Here is a 22,371-nt window from a genome sequence, read left to right as displayed (position 1 = left end):
CTTTTTTGTGTATATGTGTGGCTTCCATCAGACTTTAGAGTAAATCTGAAATCAAAATGGACCTTCTTACCTTGTTAATTTGTGTTGCTGGTCATATTAAACACAATTCATCATTTAAAATATTTTACATGAGTTCAAAATATAAAAGATAAAATTCTTGTTTTTTGTCATGTTCAAAACGTAATGACTTTTCCTTTGCGTCTAAAACATTTTCGAAGTTTTGATTACATCACTGTACACCAACAGGCAGGGAAATACAATAAAAACAAGCTATATCATGTTTCACTTCCCACCTCTCCCACTTATCACTGAGCATAAACATTCATCTAGCTCAGAGATCATTATTGATTACTGTATTTCACTCAGAAATACAGTTGTATGAAAAAGCTTGGGTTCCCCTGGTCAAATCGTGTTTTGTTGATTTTCAAAGTGAAAATAGGGAAACACATTTTCTACAGAGAGCACAGCGCATTTTAATGAACAACTATCTGTTTATTTGCTGAATTTTACATATGAGGAAAAAATAACACAAACTATGGCCTGTTCTAAAGCAATGGTATATTTTAGATTTTATGTTTTGATTTTTCCAACGTATTAAACATGCAAATTTTGCATAGAAATTGAGAATTTAGTTTGCAGGAAATTGCCATATTTAAGTTGTTCTTTGTAGAGGATGTGTTAATTTATTGTGATTTAGAAAATCAACATGCATTCATTTGGAAAAATAAATATTTTTAGGCCCAAATGGTGCACAATATGTTCACTAGGGAGGTTTTGGGACCTAAATTGTCAACTATATGTCCGTTCAAATGGGGGGAAAATGAACCAGAACTACATATTCACTAGGAGCCATCCATTTGAGAAAAAAAAATAAAAAATCAAAACCAACATAGTGCACTACATGTCCACTAGGTACTCTTTGCGACCCACATATTTAGGAAATAAAAAAACCAAATGGTGCACTACATGTCCATTTGGGAAAAATACTTTTTTAAACTCAAAAAAGAGTCCACTAGGGACTCTTTGGGACTAATATATTTGTGGAAAAAAGTTATACCCAAATAGTACACTTATATGTACTTGGTCGTCTTTGGGACTCCATTTGAGGAGAAATATTTCTAAACCCAAATAGTGCACTACGTATCCACTAGGATCGCTTTGGGACCCATCAATTTAGGAAAAAATTTAACCCACATAGTGCACCGCATGCCCACTAGGTATTAATCGGGACGCATCTATTTGAGGGAAAAAAATAGTGCACTGCACTCTTGTCGGAAAGTGGTTAATTTTATAACTTGGGGCACACTGGGACCTGTACAGTTGGAGAAAAAATATTTTTAAACCCACATAGTGCTCTACAAATCGGACGATGAATTTTAGGGCTCAGTCTCCTCTGTTGTGAGTATGGAACGGAGCGCTAATTACTTCCTGCATTTTAATCAACGTGGCAGCTTTAAAAGTTTCGCCTCTTCCAGTGCGTTCAAAATAAAATCCTACAAGTGTAACTGTTCGTTTACACATGATTTATTTAAAAACACATATAAAAAGTCAAATTCCGTTTAATTTCCTTAACCTTAATAACTTACTCTAGATTACTATTTAATTACTTTGTTATTTATGTTTTACTGTTTTGTTGTAAACCCCTTTTTTTGTACACGCTAAAAACATGACTTTTATTTTGTTTGCTTCGCACGGAAGTGGTCGTTGTTGAGTCGGTTTTCTGCCTGGTGGGTGTGAGCGTGTGTGTTCGTGTGAGTGAGTGAGTGAGTGAGTGTGTGTGTGTGTGTGTGTGTGTGTGTGTGTGTGTGTGTGTGTGTGTGTGTGTGTGTGTGTGTGTGTGTGTGTGTGTGTGTGAGAGTGTGAGAGACAGAGAGGTAGAGAGAGTTGACGGCTCATAGTAGTTTTATTCATTCAGGTGAAAGCGGGCCATAAGAGAGCTCTTGTAGACTTTTCAGAGTCCTTTTGAGTTCAACGTGTGACTCCGGCTTACTGAACTAAGCTACATTAGCTCCTGCTTGCTTTGACGTGAAACTGTTTTTCCTCAATTTTATTTTCAAGAAAGGTAAGAAGCTAACGTTATTCCAAAGGGGGATATCAAACTGTTCTTTGGTCTGACTAACCTGATGTGTAAGATGTTTAACTAGTAACAAGTGAGCTTAATTTCAGCTGAACAATGAACATGTTGTAAAACTTCGATACTCTAGCCGGCTCAGGTCGACAAGTTATCTTGGTAGGTTCAGAAGAACAGTGTGCCTGAAGGGTGTAGCGATAATTATTTTTAAACTACAATACGATTTTCGATGCTGAGGTCAAAATTCAGTTCGATTTTCGGTATTTTAACTTAATGTTCAAAGTGTTATTAAGAAGGCAATTACTTTTGTACCGTTATATACAATAAAAAACTTACAAAGTTTAGGTTTAAGTACAACAAACTACTTACCAAATGGTCTGTTTAGGCGTTTTATTGAATATGTTCAAATACTCTTATAAGACGATTAAGCATGTTCTTTAATTATCTGTTTACATTCATTGTTTTGAGAAGTTATGTGCCTTGAGGTTTGATCTCCACTTTTGAAATATGATGACAACTTTATTATAATTCTTGGGTTTATGCAGCTTTCTCAGGAATTGTCGAATTTTATTCAGCTCTATTGATCATTGTGGAAATCTCTTTTTCTTTTTTGAATGACTTAATAGTATCCTACTATTTGAGCCATATTATATTGCACAGGACTAGCATGTTATCATTTTATGCATTAATCTTCAACCAAATTGGTTTCATATTATTGAGTAGATTGTTAGATTACAAACTTTAGAACAGTGATAGATAGAGATCTTAGTGAATGGGAAAAAAAAACCAGGATGCATCCACAGGCCTAAATTTGATCACTGACAGTGGTTTACAAGAAAGGCAGTAAATGAGACCCTCAGAACAGACCAAGGGGTGCACTGGTCATGCAGTTTTAAAATTTGATTGTTTTGAAAAAAAATTTCAGTGCTGTCATAAAATCATTAGACCATAAATATAACCTGTTTTACTTTAACTCGCTTGTTTTTAACTTACCTAAGTCCAACCCACAGGAATTTCCATGCCTGCTGAACACTGAAAGGCACTTACCTTTTCTCGACAAACTCTGTTGATGAATGTAATGAATGGCTCCAGTTATTCAACAAGTCAGTCAGTGCTGAAATGATGGTTCTGTTTTATTGACTCTTCAGCTGGGTTGCTCAATTTCTTTAGTAAGTTTAGTCATCTTTAATTAATGGCTTACATAGTAGTTTGGTCATCAGGGCCCACTGGGTCATCAGTGTTTGAGAGGAGTTTAGTAATATAATGACCCCTCCCAAGTCCTCCACCAGTGTGGACCTTCCCCTTGAAACAGGCCACAGTGGGAAAACATCTGCTTTGGATCATAGGAAGGGTCTGTTCCTTTTTGCTTTAAATCATTGAAACAAACCTACCAATAACAGTAAATCATCAGGTCAAGAATGTGGACTTTTAGTCATTCTACTGACATCTCGTGTGTAAGGGTTGGTGATACAGCAAAAATATAAAACCACAATACTTCAAGATGTTTTCACGATGCACACATGTATCTTGATGTTTACTTTTTTCAAAACTGTAGTGCCTTGTTTATTAAATGTTCACAAAAATAATATTTTAAGAAGAAACAATAGGGAAAAAAACTTAAAAAAATGATGTCATAACAGCCAAGGGGGTCCAATCAGATATTTATTATTACGTAGTTTATGTGGTTACTATACACTGAATTTTGTTGTTTACAGGCTCTCAGTAATTGCTCTATACTTGTTGTTCAGTGTTTTAGAAGTACTGACGATACTGATGATAAACACATGAAAAGTGCATTGTGCTGTAATTTATTGTGATAATGATAACATATTGTCATATTGCCCACCCTCATAAACGTGCTTTGATTTAAAGGCACTCACTGGTCTTCTCTCTCCTCTTTTAAAGATGTTTCAGATTAGAAAAATATGCTGTATAGGTGCTGGATACGTTGGTGGGCCGACATGCAGCGTAATTGCCAGCATGTGTCCCGAGATTAAAGTGACGGTGGTGGATGTGAACGAGGCCCGAATCAAAGCCTGGAACTCTGACACTCTTCCTATTTATGAGGTATTTTATCTATTTATTCATAATAAGCTACACATGTAAAGGATTTACAAGTGGCAATAGACCACAAGTGAAAGGTAAGTGCTAAATGGCTGCAAGTTAGTAATATTTTTCTCAGCCTTGAGTATACTACTGCTTAGTGAAGGGGGGGTAATATAATTTGTAATATAGGGTTATGTTACCAAATTATAAGCACATCACTTATTTATACTATGCTAACAGTTGTTGTTATTCACATAAACACCAATAAATGTGAATGAATTGTTTTAATATTATCTTCTGCGTTGTGTTCTGTTTTTGCAAAGATGTATTTGCACTTCCTGTATTTGTAGTATGTTTAATTGTATCTATAATTGTGTGTACAAAATGTGTGCACACTATGTGTATGCAATATTTTTGTAGTCAGTAAACACCTGTATAGTTGCTAGCATACTTTCATAATAGTGGCAAATGGATAAACGATAGCAGTTTATTAGTAGAGATGCCACACAATGCCCATTTTCTTTTCCGATACCTTGAGTAAAGACTCAGACTTTTATATCTTTTCTTCAAAAAGCACTAAACACAAATGGGCCATTTTTAATTGAAGCACTTCATCAAAAGGTACATGACTCAAAATTGTGAAAAGTTACGCAAACCTCTAGCGGTTACAGAAGTGAACTATAACCCCGTTTTCAAAAAAATGGGATAAATTGTAAATAAAAACAAGTCATTTAAACTCTGATCAACTGAAAATGGTACAAAGACAACATATCAAATGTTGAAACTGAAAAATAGAGTTTTGCATTTGATGCCAGCAACATGTTGCAAAGTAGTTGGGACAGCACATCACTGTTTTGTATCAAATCAAATTGTGTTTATTGTCACATCACATTTACACGGGTGTGAAGGTGAGTGAAAATTTTAGGTGTGTAGCCCCCTAAGATTCATCTCCTCCTTGAACATATTTAGCTCTCCTTTGTCATATTTTTTGTTTCATACTGTGTCAAATGTTTTCAATGGGTGACTGGTTTGGACTGTAGGCAGGCTAGTTTAGCATTTGGACTCTTTTACTACAGAGCCGTGCTGTTGTAATACATGGAGAATGTGGTTTGGCATCGTCTTGCTGAAATTAGCAAGGCCTTCACTGAAAAAGACGTCATCTGGATGGCAGCATGTGTTGCTCCAAAAGCCATATACATCGTTCAGTATGAATGATGTCTTCACAGATGTGCAAGTCACCCATGCCATTTACACTAATGCATCCCCACACCATCAGATAACAAGCCAGATGATCCCTCTCCTATTTAACCCTGAGGACGCAGTGTCCATGATTTCCAAAAGAATTTCAAATTTTGATTTGTCGGACCACAGGACACTTTTCCTGGGCCCAGAGAAGGCAGCGGCATTTCTGGATCCTGTTTATATACAGCTTCTTCTTTGCATGGTAGAGTTTTAACTTCCATTTGTGGATGCAGCAATGAACTGTATCCACAGACAATGGTTTTTGGAAGTGTTCTTTTGCCTATAAACTATAAAACACATACACACAGACTCACTGATGCAAAGCTGCACTGTTATAAAGAACCAAAAGCTACTGAAATGCTAAATGTGTGTGAGTGAACTATTCAATAAGTCAGATAGTTAGCGACAAGCCAGATCAATGAGGTTCATAAGGGGCATCTAAAAATACGTTATTTGTGCAGCCTTATTTCCCTTGTTCATTCATAACAGTATCAAATATTGTCCTGTTGAGAAATGTGTGTGTAATTATGTGTACATAATGACAGTCTACTTTGCTACTGTAGCCCCTAAAATTCCTTTCAGGAATAAAGAAAACACATCCATCTGTCTGTCTGCCTGACCTTAACAACAGCACAAGGGTTATTGTTTTTACGTCGGCTATATGCAGTGCCTCTAACAACAGCCTCTCTGTTTCGGCCCCTCTCCCCACTTCCCCATCCCCCGGTCTGTGTGCAGCCAGGTCTGGATGAGGTGGTGTTGTCGTGCCGTGGCAAGAACCTTTTTTTTTCCACCGACATCGACTCTGCCATTAAAGAAGCAGACCTGGTCTTCATCTCTGTAAGTTACGAATGCAGAACTCCTTGGTGGAATGATTTTTATATGAGAAGTTGCATGTAGAATGCGAGAGAAACACTGATACTGGTTTAAAACTAATATTGGCTGATAACATTTTATGTAATTTTGTTTATGTATACATTTTAATTTTATATGGTCAAACAGCCTCAAATAAACAGAAATTTACAAAGTCTTAAATAATGTAAACTTTATAATGCCAGGTATAAAGAATGGTACAAAAACACGATGCTTTTAAAATTTTCTGAAATTAATGATTTTCTTCATGTTAGAGGCAAAGATTAGGCATACTGTAGAAACATGAAATAGGAGTAGGATGGTATTTAGTTGTTCTGGAATTTGATGAGTGGTGCCACATTTTACAATGCCATCAAAAATTACGATGATTTTCAAGCAACTTTTAAGTTGTTTAGTGTTCTTTAAATACTGATGATATCCACGATATGCTCAGAATACATTTAATGTGCAATAATTTTAAGACAGTAAAGAAAAAATATTGTTTTGTCACCCACACACAGCTGTTTAGAGCTGTTTGTTCATAATGATGTACAACAGTGAATACCAAAATGATATCAGTGCTTTCAGTGAGATAAATGCCACCAATACATTTGTGAAACACCAGTATTGGTTGATTTTACCAGTCAACTGATATATCATTCAGCCTTAGGGTTGTGATAGGCTCAAAGCCATTCTACTGTTCTACAGGTTAACACCCCTACTAAGACCTATGGGATGGGTAAGGGCCGAGCTGCTGATCTGAAGTTCATTGAGGCGTGTGCGCGGAGAATTGTGGAGGTCTCTGATGGTTATAAGATTGTGACAGAGAAAAGCACCGTGCCGGTCCGAGCAGCTGAGAGTATCCGCAGGATCTTTGATGCCAACACCAAACCCAGCCTTAACTTGCAAGTGAGTATGTTTGTTTGTGTATTTGTGTGTGTTAGGTTTGTTTACTCAAAGTGACAATTTAGCCACAAAATTGAGGGTAATGATAAAAAAAAACAAAAAACAAAAAAACATTATTTGATTCAGTACAATGCAGTGGTGTCTCAATTCAATATATTCTATGATACAGAGAGGAGTGGCTAAATATCTGCTTTATGTAAATATGTTAATCTTCTATTTTCTGTTTGAGAGCATTCAACATTATAAAAGAAGAATATTTTATAATAATGCACTAGTCATAAACTGTTTTAGCCCTGAGTAAATATACGCTTAACAGTAGTGTGCTTTTTCATCCATCTTTGTGTTATTGAGGTGATGAGGGAGGGTTTGCCATCATTGTTTGCTTCTTAATGCCTCATGCAGTATAATCAGTATTAAACCAAGTACTTCAGTCAGTTGAATGTATTGTTTGATACCTGTGCGAATTGAAGTGATTGAACAATACAATACATTGTATTGTTACACTCCTATAAAAACTCTAATTTGCACAATTTTTGCCTTTACCCCACTATAGAAAAACAGCTGGGGTGAGAAAAGTACATAGAAATTTGTCTTGAGTAAAAGTATGAGCATTTTGTTGAAATATTGCTCAGTTAAAAGTGAAAGTATAGAGCCAAAGACATATTTGAGTGAAAATATCTACATTGGAGGAGAGCGATATGGCAAAATAGAATACACACAACGTGTCCCGATATTTAGTATTTCAGACATCTGGCAAGTTAGAACAGATAAAGTTGTGCCACATTAAAAATACTATCAAAAACTATGAATCCAATTTGTATTCAACATTTCACACATGTTGAAAAATAGTACTAACAGTATTCACAATATTGCTAAGAATAGCGTACTGTGATATATTGTCATGTAATTTATCATGATAACAATAAATACTGTCATATTGCCCAACTCTAATCTGCATTTAAACATTCTTCAGTTTATAAAAAGTAAATGTTTTAACAAATAAATGAAAAGTTTTCTTTGTTTGGTGGGGTTGGGTGCAGTGATTGTGTGTTTTCACGCAAAGACAAACTAGCATAGTTGTGGGCAGTTTCCTTTTACACTGAAATATGCTTTCATAAACAAATTCAATGACCAGGAACCTGACTGGCTGGCAAGTCATGCTCTTGCACTAAGTAAAAACAAATAATCCAGAATAATAGCAACAAAGTAAAATGACTCCAGTATCTTCTTCCCCTGTCAAAATATGTGTGGTATCTAAAGTTTGCTTCTTTAGTTTTGCACTAGGGCTACAATGCTAATGTAGCTAACATGTAAGGGAAGCTTATGTACACAAAATTAGCATTTAAAAGATAATTTTTTTCTTTAGAACATTTGATCAACTCTCAAGCACAACATGTGGAACAGGTAATGGATGCTTGTATATACCAATTAGTAATGTGCAAACTGCATAAATAAATGATAACACATTTGCCTTTAACTGATTAAACTAAAATTAACTTATCAAATAATCCAAACTAGTTTAACAGGATATGTAAAATCTCTTGTGGATTCTGACGATAGATGCATATACCTGCGCTTACTGTTGTATTCTCACTAATGTAGCTGTAATATTTAAGAGCTAAACAAAGATGCCATATCATTTCATGTGCATGTCTTCATTTTATTTTTGTCAGTGCTTGCAAATGAGAGCTACTAGACAAAACTGATCTGTCTATGCCTTGGCTGACACAATGAGTACAGATAAGGTTAAGCTCTTGTTGGGACTAAGTGCGATTCCCGCTCGCTCAGAGCCCCAACATATGGAAAATTAAACTAATCTGTTCTATAACTATATTTCAGTTCTTTAATTAATCTAATTGCTGGTTCTCGTCATAAACGCAAAATAAAATAAAGTTCAGTCAAAAATAAAAGAAAGTTGAATAAAAGACTTCAGCCGTAGAGTTCTTAATGAAGGAAGGAAAAGGCCCTCTTCATTTATTGAGCTTCAGGTGGCAAGATGGCTCCCGGACAGCCAAATGCAAAGTACGTTACAGAAACATCATTTTTATACCCTGTTTGGGGCGATGAAGCAATCGCCCCCTCCTTCTCACCTTTTCCCATTTCACTTTGGTTCCCATTGTTTCCCATCCTTACACTTCAGTTGGAAACCCTTATTTCCGGCCGCTCAACTATCCTAAGCTGCCCCATCCTTTCAAGGTTTTTAATTAAATTTTGTCTTTTTAAACTGGTTCCAACACTGATACTGTCTGGTTCCCTATCAACTACTGTCTGGTTCCCTATCAGCTTACCTCCCTTCTCACAGGCCAGCTTGTCCTTGCAACAAAGTACACTAGCTTCTAGAAGCTTCTGAACTCCAGGGACTCTCCCATGCAAAATCCCCTAACCTACACACAGCATGGCCTATCCTTAGTGAGAGAATTACTACACTTTTGTCAATCAACTTTTTAGTATATGATTATGGATTTCTTATTGATTATAATAGTAATATATTCATTATAACTCAACACTCTTTTCACAGTCAAAACCTGGAGGTATTATTGTCGATATTATCGTTAATATTTGGGCTTTGTGTCATTTACGCACGCAGCCCTTGAACAGTATTTTACCAGTAAATACATGTGCATACTTGCCATGACAGTCTTGTTAAACATGATCCTCAACATGGACTTCATTCCTCAATCATGCACAAAATACACTCCCACAAGGTTATTCTCCCTGAAGAACTGAAAACTCAACCATAAAAACAAAAGCTTTATACAGACCACTCCTGATTTTCTTTTTTCTGTCCCACATTGAATGTTAAAAAAAAAAGTGCCGCTGAAGTGTTCCACTTGTTGGCTGTAATGTAGACGTCACTGTTTCTTGGTAATCACTTTCTGTTCACACAAGAGCCGTCACAGTAATTTCCCAGGTATTTTTCTGGGTCTCGTCAGGTGAATTGCCGTGACAACTTTATCTTGATTTCAACCCTTGTTCATGTATGCACTTAACCCTATTTCTTTTAATTAACATTAAATTACCACGTAAAAGTGCATGTGTGAAAGAGTGTGTGGTACCCTCATGTCTAATTCACTGTGCTAAGCCTTTTTTTCTCTATACACAGACTTTTCTAGATGAGCAGCATTTCATAACCTTTACCTCATTAAGGGGCAAAGTCTAACAGTGAGAATCAACATGTGGTGGGATTATGAGGGATTTTTTCTAATTAGTTTAGGAATTCTTTTGACAAAGTGAGGTCAAGTGCTAAAAGTTCCTCTTAAGTAACAGTACATTTTCTGCACAGACTTACTCCCCTCCCAACCTCCCGACCCTCTGTATGTCTGTCTTTATCTCTGTCTCTCTACTTCTGTCTCTGTCTCTGGTCTGTTCAGCCCTAACTGCAGGCCATAAGTTTGGAAGCAAGTACTAATCTAATGACAGCGAGCGTGTTGAACTGAAACAAACCAAAAAAAAAACACCAATTGTTTGACTAAACTTTAAGCTTTTTTTCACTCAAGTTTTACTGCAGCTCTAATCATAATTCACTGGATTATTCCATTCAGATGCTCCTGCAGGCTTAGTGAACTGAATCAGATGTTAGTTCATTTTGCAGGAGTTTTTCAGACCGCATACACATACTTACACAGAATTAAAAAGAAAGTCCAACTCTATGTTTATTTCTCAAATGCAAAATAAGCATTAGAAGATATGATGACAGTCGTAGATCATTCACTTACATTCCTTGGAGGACATGTCCTCAACCAAGTTTTGACTTGACTGAGTTCTCTTTAAACACTCTTTTAACACGTTCACAAACAACAGATTTATTTGCTTGGGGAGGGGATCTGAAGCACAAGAACATTACAAAATGTTCATTCACATGCTGTGTGCAATCGCCATATTTAGGGTAGCTTTAACTAATGATATGTTTCAACTCTCCCTCCCAGCACCCCCATCTATCATTGACTACATTCATTTTATAAGCCTCATTGCTTAATTTCAATTTCCAATCTTTCTAACTTGATGGTTCACGTTCATGTAGGTAAATGATTTAAATTTTTCTTTAATGTGAACAAACCCATGTCCTAAAAAACCTGCATCACATATCCAGAAGTACCAGGAGGGTTCTCTGAACTAGTTGAGCATTTCACTCAATGGCTCATGTTCACATTACCAGGCTGAAGTAGCACAGATCTTATTTTTGCATTAATGTGACACAGATCTGATGTCTTTTCCAATCAGATCAGAATATCTTCTTTCATATTTGGTCCTAGATCAGGTAATATCAGATTTGTAGCTGTGCAACTTTAATGAGAACGGTCAGATCGGAATTCATGTGTTTTTTTTTTTTTTTTGTTTGTTTTTTGGTCCCCTCTCCCCCCACTGCTCATGCACCATCACACAGTGTTAATGTGGCAGGTCTAACCTAAAGGGACTGTTATCAGTAAAGATTGTGAAGCATCATAGCAGAGGTCTTTAAAATCAGACCTTGAATCCATTTGCCGGTCCTGGTAGTGAACTAAACTATTAAAGTAACTGATTGACCACCTGTCATACCTACCAATTTTTAAAACATTTGTGACCAGAAACTGGATTATCTTTTATTGTCATCACCTCTTTAATCAGTATATTTATAGGTGTCAATTTTGCATTTTTAAGACCTAAACATTAAGCTGGACTTTCTTATGAGCCTGTGCGTGACGTTAATACATAAAGACATGCCGTGGTCCAAACAACTCTCGCAAAATCCAATGCCTCTGATTTTTATATTATCTCAGGCTTTACATGGTGCAGCAGTGCACCCACACCATATTTTGTTTATTATTATTTTTTTCGCTTCTGACTTATTAATGCTATTTCTTTCAGTTTTAACAAATAAATCTTACATAGTGCAGCTTTAAAATAATACTGCTTGCTTATATACCTGCCTTTAGTAAATCTGTGCTGATTGTTTTTCTCTTGTATAAGAGGGCACCGGCTGTCTGTCAGGATTTTTTTTGTGCCTTAAACATGGCTTGGACAAAACATTTATACCACAAATCTTTCAGTATCTTTTCAGAGCATAATTCAGAGTTCTGCTATCCCTCTGTGTCCCACAGGTGCTCTCGAACCCAGAGTTCCTGGCAGAAGGGACTGCGGTGAAGGACCTGAAGGAGCCAGACCGTGTTCTGATTGGTGGAGACGAAACTACAGAGGGTCAGAAGGCCATCCAAGCACTGTGTGAGGTTTATGAGCACTGGGTGCCCAAATCCCGCATTATCACCACCAACACCTGGTCCTCCGAGCTCTCTAAACTAGTAAGTGTGTGCATGTGTTAGAGATCAGAGGCATTTTAACTGTTGTTACTGTTTGAACATTGCAACAAGAAATATTTAATATTGTGGGCAGTATTGTGAAAATTTTGCATAATAATGATGAAAACTTGGCAAAAATATGACCATAAGAAGGAAATTAATAAAGTTGTTAGGTGAAATTGCAATTAAAATAAAAGCTTAAATAAAATAATGCTTAAAACAATATTACTGTTAATATAATAGTACAATATTACTTTTTCAGTCTTCACCTTTTCCAGGATACAGTAATTATGGTAGTTTTTTCAGGGTTTCACGCCTATTTCCAAGTATAGTTATGCTTGTTTGTTAAAATCGAACTTTTAAATTTAAGACGCAGTTCTGTAATTTATTAGTTAATTGTTCCCAAGCCACATATGTTTTATTAGAATACATGTTAAATAAATACTTAGACAAAATCAGCTTACAGTATATTTCATTAACTGCGCCCATCCTGTGTGTGTGTGTGTGTGTAAAGTGGAAAAAGCTGCATATACAGATGGAAAGTGGGAGAAACACAACAAAAAGACAGACAAGGAGGTTCTGTCTTTGCAATTTTAGGAACAAAACAATGAACACGGAAATAAAATATGTAGGGTAGTTGTTTTCGTTTTGAAAAATGTGCTTATGTTTTGTTTTTGTGCATCAGGCTGCTAATGCTTTCCTAGCCCAGCGTATTAGCAGCATAAACTCCATCTCTGCTCTTTGCGAGTCCACCGGAGCAGATGTTGAGGAGGTGGCCAGAGCTATCGGCATGGACCAGCGCATTGGCAGCAAGTTCCTCAAAGCTAGCGTTGGTGAGTTTGTGGGAGTGATTTGATTTAGTCCAGGGGTTCTCAAAGGTGAAGGTTTTTCCCAGTGCAGGATTTCACAGTTGGTCTTATAAATCAATAGTTCAGCCAAAAATGACATTTGCTGAATTTTCCCCATGGAGACGATTAACCATGCTGTGACATCACAACCATAACTAACTGGCATTCTGGCATACTACCTTCAGCATTTAAGTCGCAAGCCAGAAGTGGATATTTTGGTCCTCTTGATTAAAAAAAATCTCTGTATAAATTGCAGTCTCAATGTTGGTCAGAAAAAAATGCAGATAGATATTTTCATTTAGCCCTACATGTTTGGTATCCGATGTGTGCTTCTTAAGTTGTGTACGGAGCTATGTAGTTGACAAGTAATGGAAAATTATAGCCACCATTTTATCATCATATAGACTGCACGCCTAAATCATAACACACTTAAAGGATGCTCTTAAAGCACATGCAATACACTTTTACCCCTTTTTGGTATATTAAAGTATGTTGTGTCAGAAACTACAACAGGTGTTTTAGGTGAGATTATTACACAACTCAACATAGTTTGAGGCCAGTATGTGAAGATTTTAAACATGCAGTTTGCACAGTGCTAACTTGTGGGGTATATGCTTCCATTACTTGTTAGCTGCATTAACCTTGTAGCTCCAGTGCAAAAGAAGTAAACCTCAGAAAACAAACATCTTGGCTGACTACATTTAGAGTAAAGGCAAGTGTATACCAAATGATTTTATCGTAATTTGCCCCTTCTGACAATCTGTCAAGTAAATTTCCAGGTTGGGGCTTGATTGGAAACAATTGATGGGGTGGATGATCTGGTGGTGTGAGAGGGGATTTCTATGACTAAAAACATTATGATTCTTATAGTAACGTGGTCAGCAATATAATTGAACCGTTGTGTTGCAATAGCCAGTGAGATACCTAGCAGAGAAAATGTGTGTAATTAAGTGTGAGATGCTCTCTGTTGTTGTTGTTGTTGTAATCTGTTAGGCTTTTATAAATTGTGATTATTCACTCAAACTATTCTGTTATGTAGCAAATTATGTAGATTTAAGCACAGTTCTTTAATTGTGTGTGTTTGCTAGGTTTTGGAGGGAGCTGCTTCCAGAAGGACGTGCTGAATTTGGTGTATTTGTGTGAAGCATTGAATCTGCCAGAAGTGGCTTCTTACTGGCAGCAGGTACAGAACACTTACAGTGGGTATATTTAGATGTTTAATGTTGATATATAATACCATGCTTCAGAAAAAGAGCTTGATGCTAATAGTGGCTTCAGCATTGTATTCATTGCGTATCCTATACTGTTTGTGTTGGTTTGTCTATCCCAGTTTTATTGGCTTTATATCTCTGCATCTTTGTGTCTTTGTGTATGCAGGTGATTGATATGAATGAGTACCAGAGGAGAAGATTTGCATGCAGGATCATTGACTGTCTCTTCAACACTGTGACGGGAAAGAAAATCGCTCTGCTAGGCTTCTCTTTCAAAAAAGACACTGGAGACACCAGGTACACACACATGCACACACACATAGTTTGGGAGTTTCTTTGATATAAAACTGATTTGGTTGCTTCACAGCTTTCAAACAATTAGCAAAAAGCTTTGAAGAAACAAGAACAAATATTAGATGTTTTCAGAGTGATAGATGGAGCTAAAGATGACTGTAAAATGTCTGTGTAAGCTGTATAAAGACATGCTGTGCAGTGCTGTGCAGTGTTGTGTAGCCTAGCGTCATGTAGCAGGTACAGAATGCAGCTATAACTCATAGCATACGTCTCAGTGAGAGTCTAGATAAACATCAAGCTGAAGCCCATTTTACACTGTACTTGCACAGATTTTGTGGAATAAACCCCCATCTTCATGTTGTGGATTGGTATCAACTAACTCTTTAAACACTCAATGTTTTCAAGGCGAAATATATGGTGAACTAGGCTAGTAACAATGGTTTCAGTTAATTTGGATGACACTGTAGAAAAAACAAAATGTATGTTTGGCATCTAGTTTATCATTTTGAAATTTACACTTAATTATTACTATACATAAAATACAAATGATTCATATAAAGTGAATGCAAACTTTTGTACAGTATTGTACTTTGACAGTTTTACAGTCGCTATGTTTCTACCAAGTGAATTTAAACAGATGAATGGAAAGTACTCAAACACCTCCATATGGCACAGAAATGTGATCTCTTGCATAACAGTTCTGATTTGGGGAAAAAAAAAAAAGTCCTTTTAAGTAGGGGAAATCAGGAAGCCAAAAGTACAAGTTGCAACATGCATGAAATTAGACATGTAAATATGTCAACCACAACTTTTTTTTAATTGATAAACCTAAACCTATACGACAATAGTTTTTGCAGAAATTAACATCATAAAAAAATATATTGCTAAAATTCAGCTCAAAAACAAAGTGAAACCACCTGGTTGCAGGTTTGATACCACCTGGTTGCAGGTTTGATACCACTTAAAAATACAACATTCCGCTACGCAGAATACAGCAAAACAGACACAGAAAGGAAAGTTACTGCTGGCACCTCAGTTTTTGAAATAAAGAATGTATCACAATTGAAAAATAATCACAAACTACTTTGTTGTTGTCGTAGACTTTGGATTTTGTGACGCATACTGCAACATACATAATGTAATCTTTTTGGAGACTTCATTTTTGTAAAATGTTTTGTGATCAGTTTTCATCCCCCTGTGTCCTGAATTTTGGTTTCTGCCAAGAATTTTAATTTCAGTGCACCTCTAATCTTTTAAGTTTCAGTTAATTTACACGCACACAGGCACTGATGTAGTAAACATTTTGTAAACTTGTCTGTGCCAAAAAGTCTGCTGTTTTTTCTTCATGTGAACTCTAGCCAGCTTACACACTTTAACCTTTCGGACGCACACCTGTCCCTTCCCTAACCTTTATCCAGACTGAACAGGAAAATGCTTTTTCATGCTGCAGCTTGTGCTGAATCCACCTGAATGACAAATAATCATGACTGTGCAACCCTTCCACCTGAATTAAAGTAGGTTAAACTGGAAAGATAACAGACTTTGATTAGTTTTATTATCTGGTTCAGAAAACAAACAACTGAATGAGCTCTTGACTGAGTTGTGGTTTCAAAAGAATAGGCTGAATATCCACCGTGTTTGAATATATTTATAAAATCTGGTGTTACAGCCTTGGATCACAAGTAAATATCGATTAAATGTGTGTAATTTATGGTCTAAAAAAGTATCACTTGATTAGAGCCAGCTCTAAGGATCAGAATTATTCAGTAGCAGAAATTAGCATTACTGCTGAAGTGGTTTGTAGTGCAAGCAGGCAAAAAAAGGCGATTTGTTATTTTGTTTTGTCCAGATCGTTTGTGTGATTTGCTGTGGCAGTTTTTCCACATAGCTAACCCTAACTTACATTATGTAGGAGAGTGAAAACAGCTTTGTTAGCTTACAACTGTGTTTTCAGTCGATTTTTCCAGTGGTTGCTGCAGATGCTGAACTGACCACAGTAATTGTTATTGTGACAGTTTGAAAAGTAGTGTTAAAACATCAAGACTAACATCATTCATTATTGCAAAACAATATAAAGCAACTTAATTTTAATACAAAAAATTAGTTAGTTAATGTATGCGTAACACAAGTGCTGCTATACCAAAAGCCTTTGTAATGTGTTTCCATCTCTCTCTTCATGTTGACATACCATGCTGTAACTTTGTACTACTGTTTTTAGAGAGTCATCCAGTATCTACATCTCTAAATATCTGATGGATGAGGGAGCAAAGTTGCACATCTATGACCCCAAAGTACTCAAAGAGCAGATCATACAGGACCTGTCCCAGCCCAGCATCTCTGGAGACAACCCTCAGAGAGGTAGGCTTGAATTCTGGCTGTATCCATGTATAAATGTTGTGCCCTTCCTGTTTGAGATTAGTGTTATGACACCAGTGCTATCTTACATTTGGGACAGAGGTCCTGATAAGTGTATGCAACTGCATCTCCTGATCTTTTCTCAGTATCGGAGCTGGTTACTGTTACATCTGACCCTTATGAAGCGTGTAAAAGTGCACATGCACTTGTTATCTGCACGGAGTGGGACATGTTTAAGGTACGCACAGACAGATAAAACTGTTCATACAGTACAAGGCACATACATTAGGCTGTGTGTTTATTAATTGTATTGTTATCTGTAGACAGTATTCTGACGCTATTCATATGTATTTCAGTATACTACCACATCACACTTACACTGTAGTGCTATCATGAACATGTTAAAATGCCATCACTGCAATTTAGTCAAACAAGTTGCAGTCTCACCAGAGATTTTTAAAAAATGAGCCAATCAGCTCCACTTTTGCAAACTCCTGCACGCTCACACTCTATTTACATGATACTGTAACAAGCTTGGTTTGTTAAAAGTCTGTAGATGTTATTTATGTAATACTGAACCCAGTGTAGAAAAAAAACACCACCACTGTTAACTTTGTTTTAACACGATGGAAAATTTCCACATTAAACACTAGCGGTGCGGGAAAAAATCGATTCTTAGATGCATTGCAATGCGGACGTGAACGATTCTGAATCGATTCACAAACGTCAAAAATCGATTTTCTAAATATTTAATTTATAACGTAATGTTGGCGGAACGCTAAAGGCGGAACTTGGAAGTGCGGAAGTGCAGCGCCCAGACACTCTGTGGCGGCACATAACAAAAACACAAGTGGAAGAGTGAGAAATCCGACTGGCTCCCTCTGCATTAAAGCCAGGTTAGATCAGGAGTCACAACCCAAATGTTAAGAAGAGCCATTTTGTCCTTTCAACAAAAATCAAACCACCTTGGGAGCCACAACATTTAATGTCCGGTATGTGTCAGTATGTGTTAATGTCCTAGTATAGACTAAACAATATAAACGAAAACACAGATTTACTTCACTCAGCTTTAAGCTTCGCCTACAGCCGCTTTCCACTCCGCCAGAAAACTTTCTTCAGAAGTAGATCAGTTTCTCGTAAAATGTCTTTCAACGACTGTTTTACGAGGCTGAAGTCGCTTCTTATTCTCCAGCTTCTTGTTCGAATTTTCCCGTTCCACCTTAAATTCTAACTGCGGCGCCGAATGTAAATGCGGCACCATTTAAGGTGGAATGGGAGAATTCAAAAGAGAAGCGACTTCAGCTTCGCCACTTTTTAGCGTTTGACAGTCTCTCGTTGCAGAGTTAACGTACCAGGAAACCAACTGCGCTGCTTATAATTATTATTATTGCGAAACAGGGCTTTCGCGCTATGTTGCACACGCCCCGAAGATATTTTACTGACACAGCGATTCAATCCCCCCTTCTCTACAACGAGACCAAAACTGAAGTTATAAAATCACTAAAGTAAACGGGTAGAATAGCTGTAACATGTGCTGCGTGGACATCTACTGCCACAGGATCTTTTTTCACCGTAACTGCACATTTTATCGCAGATGAGTAGCAGCAGCTTCTCGTGCTCCAAACAAGAGCACTGACTGAGAGCCTTCTAGTTCACTTGCCACATCACTACCATTTGTTTTAATAAAAAAGATATTGTAAATTCATTATGGATCATTACAAATACCTTGCTTTAAAAGTACCAAGTCACTTTAAATAACAATAATACCAAGTCACTTAATCACTTTAAAATGTATACTCTCTCTATATTCTGTGTATATTTTGTGTATATTTAATATATTTCAGTTGGTTTTTCTTGTATTTTTATTTTTACTTATTTACTTTCTGTAGTGTGATTAGCTGAGCCTCACCACAAGCATTTCAGTGCATAAATGTTCTGACATGTTGTGCAAATGACAAACTTGAAACTTGAACTCGAAACTTGAGCTCACACACTGAGAAAATATAAATGCTATATAGAAAAAAAGAGATGCATCGATAATCGTTTTATAATCGCATTGCAGCTCTTGGAATCGTAATCGAATCGTGAGGTGCCTAGAGATTGCCACCCCTATTAAACACTGTTATATACTGATAGGTATGACATGTTCATGATGATTAAATATTACTGCACAGTATTTGCCATTTTTATGGTGGTACAGTGCAGGTATTAGTAGTTTGTTCCATGCTGTATTTTTATGTTTGAGTAGCTTCATAGGTGAGGTGAAGGTTGTGGCTAGTGCTGGGCGATATGACCTCAAATCAATATCACGATTAATTGAATATTTTACCTTGATTATGATTAATGAACGATTATTATTATTATTATGCCCTCATAGTTTACTGACAAGATTTGTACTGCAAATATGCTCTGCATATCTTAATGTAAATCGTCTCAACAGCCAGATTGGAATTCATGGGGCTTTTACATCAATTCATCTCGACATTTGTCATAATTTCATGCTGCTGAGACCTCATAAACATTTGGGGTGATATTTCTATACAAAAATTAGAAGAGACTTATCCAAAACACCGCTGTGTTTGAAGAGATTTCGAAAGAAATGGCCGAATGCAGCCGTAGGAGAACGAGGCCGCAGCGTCAAAGAACAGTTAAAAGTCTGAAAGCAAAGTTTAAAGAACAGACACAAACCAAAGAAGTGACCGCGCCCTTTTTATGGCGAGCTCCAACATATTCTGGGTAATGAGCCCAGTGGCTATGTGATGGCTCCTGTGACGCTGGCGAAGATTAAGTTGAAAGCTCCAGGGGCGTCTGGCGTTCATTCATAGTCCTGATTGTTTACCTCTGGATGAGCCACACGAAGCAACGTGACACACTGTTGTTTTGCGCATGTGGTTCAGTTTAGGAGCTGATCTTTTCAAACTGATTTTGCATACAGATCACATTTACAAGATAGTGTTAACAGCCAAACAAAAAAATCGGATTTGGTGAGAAAACTCTTACCACTTTTATCTGCTGTGTGAACATAGACTTAGCTTCCAAGTCATGTGATTACACGCGTGGTAGTAAGTTTTCACGGGGGCAGTACATGATCATACAGAGTGGGGAAAGGATTAACAGAATTAAAAAAAAAAATCGAAATAACCCACTTGGGCAAGATTACGTCGGATAGTGGTTCTAAATGTCGGTTTCAATTACTTTTCGATTCATTGCCCAGCGCTAGTTGTGGCACTCTAAGGTTTTTAACTACACTCCTAACTGCAAATGGTCCTGTATAATAATGAAGCACAGTTAGCATCGTGTTGACTTTTTTTAATGATAATTTCATTAAATGTCTTTGACACAAAACATATGTAATGTATGATTTTTTTTTTTTAATAAATATTGTGATATTAAAATATTTGTTGATTGTATGATTTATTTCGTGCAACCATAGCAAGACACTAGTATTCCTACACATGAATATACTTTTCGGTGATACAGGTGATAACCTATATCAATACTAAAGTTATTGTACCTAGCATAGAGATCTAGAAATTTGACTACAGTTGTTGAGCTGAGCTGGTTGAAGGTGCTTGGTGTGGCAGGCAGATATGACTAAAAACGCTGCATCTGTTTTCAGGCATAAGAAGAAACATTCACTTCCTAAGAAAAACACAAGTAAAATCCTGTCTCTCATACATCAGACAAAACTGAAAAGAAATAAGGCTAACCTTAACCAGTAATTTATTAGTAACGTATGTAGTAAATACAAGTATGTTGTTTGGTGCAGCCCTAATCTTCAGTTACTTTGTGTAGCCCACTTTAAGAGCTTTGTTAAATTCTGTCTCTTTATATTGAATATATATGTTTATACCATAGCTTATGTATATTGCCATGGTGTTTTTGTTTAAGGATCTGGATTATGAGAAGATACATCACCAGATGCTGAAGCCAGCGTTCATATTTGACGGCCGCCGCGTCCTGGACCATCTGCACCCCCAACTACAGAACATTGGTTTCCAGGTGAGTGCATGGTTCTATCTGCATTTCTGTCTGTCTAAGTGCAGTTTAACGGTGATGTCTCCTAACTCTTTTTCTTTGTGTGTAGATTGAGACCATTGGTAAGAAGGTGACAACTAGGCTCCCCTTCACACCCTCTGGTGGAGTACCCAGAATCACCCTCAATGAACCGCCCAACAAGAAATCCAAAGTTTAAGGCGCACAGACACACGCATTAACCCATACACACACTTTCTTTACCTTAGTTGAATGTCTGATGAAAGTCAAAGTCTGAAATGTTCACACATTTGCCAGAATGTGCCCAAATTTTCAGTGTGTAGACAATCTCATAAAAGTCAATTTCCCATGTTCACATCCTCTATAGTTTGACTGCACTGGATCCATCACCCCTATCAGCCAAATCCTGTTCAAAGCAGATGAGCCATCCTTTTGTAAACCTCAAGACATTTCCAGCCTTCTCCCTTGTCAGTAAAAATGCAGTTAATCAATTAAGTTTCCAAATGATGTTCAGCCTGTTTTTTCTAGTACTTAGTGGAACTAAGTAAGTCTTGGAGGAAGAAAATAAATAACGTGACCATTAAACACTGTTGCACTGACAAAAAGAATGTTTTGTCTTATGTTTAGAGTGTAATTCTGTCCATTTCTAATCTGTATTCTTTATCATGCTGTTTCATATTCTTTATAGACCACATGCTGTATTTAGTGTCTTTTTCAGACAGGCTTTTTATTGCAAGGAAATGCTATGTATGTGAAGAGAAGCCTGGTGTAAATGATGTATTTAAAAGAGTAGTTCAGTCTAAATGCTAATGTTGCTAACACTACATGAAGGTGAACAGCCATCAAGTAGGAAATTTTTTTCTAATTTCCTTTGGTTTGTCGCCCAGTGGTATCCATTCACTGTTAGCCACATTAGTTTGGTCAGGCTATTCTTTTATTATTGGCTGTGTCCTCCAGAGTTTCTGGAGTTCAATTTAGAATAATTTGTCAAACAAAGAATAACAGAACAAAGTATACAGGGTATTAGGATAGAGCTTAATGGATACGTATTACTTTTCTACATAATGTTTGTGTCTCATGTGTGATGGGGTTTAATTGAACATGATTATCAAGCTTAGGAAGATCATCAGTCAGTCATTACATTATTGTGTCATGTGAGATCAGAGTATGCCAGTGTTAAAATAAAGGTTTTTCATAAATTCTCATACTATATAGATTTGTAACACTAATGTAAAACAGTAGAAAGCAATTATTTCTTAAATAAAGGAACAATGATACTC

At 36.7% G+C, this 22,371-nt stretch overlaps 1 protein-coding gene across 1 annotated transcript; it reads left to right on the top strand.

The window, feature by feature from the left end:
* The first annotated feature begins 1,787 nt into the window (after positions 1-1,787).
* Positions 1,788-22,368, top strand: ugdh (UDP-glucose 6-dehydrogenase). Its single transcript, XM_036583077.1, has 12 exons — positions 1,788-2,062; positions 3,977-4,138; positions 6,095-6,196; positions 6,917-7,117; positions 12,193-12,390; positions 13,073-13,220; positions 14,324-14,418; positions 14,613-14,743; positions 16,959-17,098; positions 17,242-17,333; positions 20,987-21,097; positions 21,183-22,368. Exons 2-12 carry the CDS (start codon positions 3,977-3,979, stop codon positions 21,288-21,290), a joined length of 1,488 nt encoding a protein of 495 aa, XP_036438970.1. The 5' UTR covers positions 1,788-2,062; the 3' UTR covers positions 21,291-22,368.
* Positions 22,369-22,371: the final 3 nt, after the last annotated feature.

This window comes from Colossoma macropomum, unplaced genomic scaffold (genome assembly GCF_904425465.1).
Source record: "Colossoma macropomum unplaced genomic scaffold, Colossoma_macropomum, whole genome shotgun sequence".
In the NCBI taxonomy this organism is placed as follows: Eukaryota; Metazoa; Chordata; class Actinopteri; order Characiformes; family Serrasalmidae; genus Colossoma; species Colossoma macropomum.
Note: the sequence above shows the minus strand (reverse complement) of the source record. Positions and strands in the feature narration are given on the sequence as shown.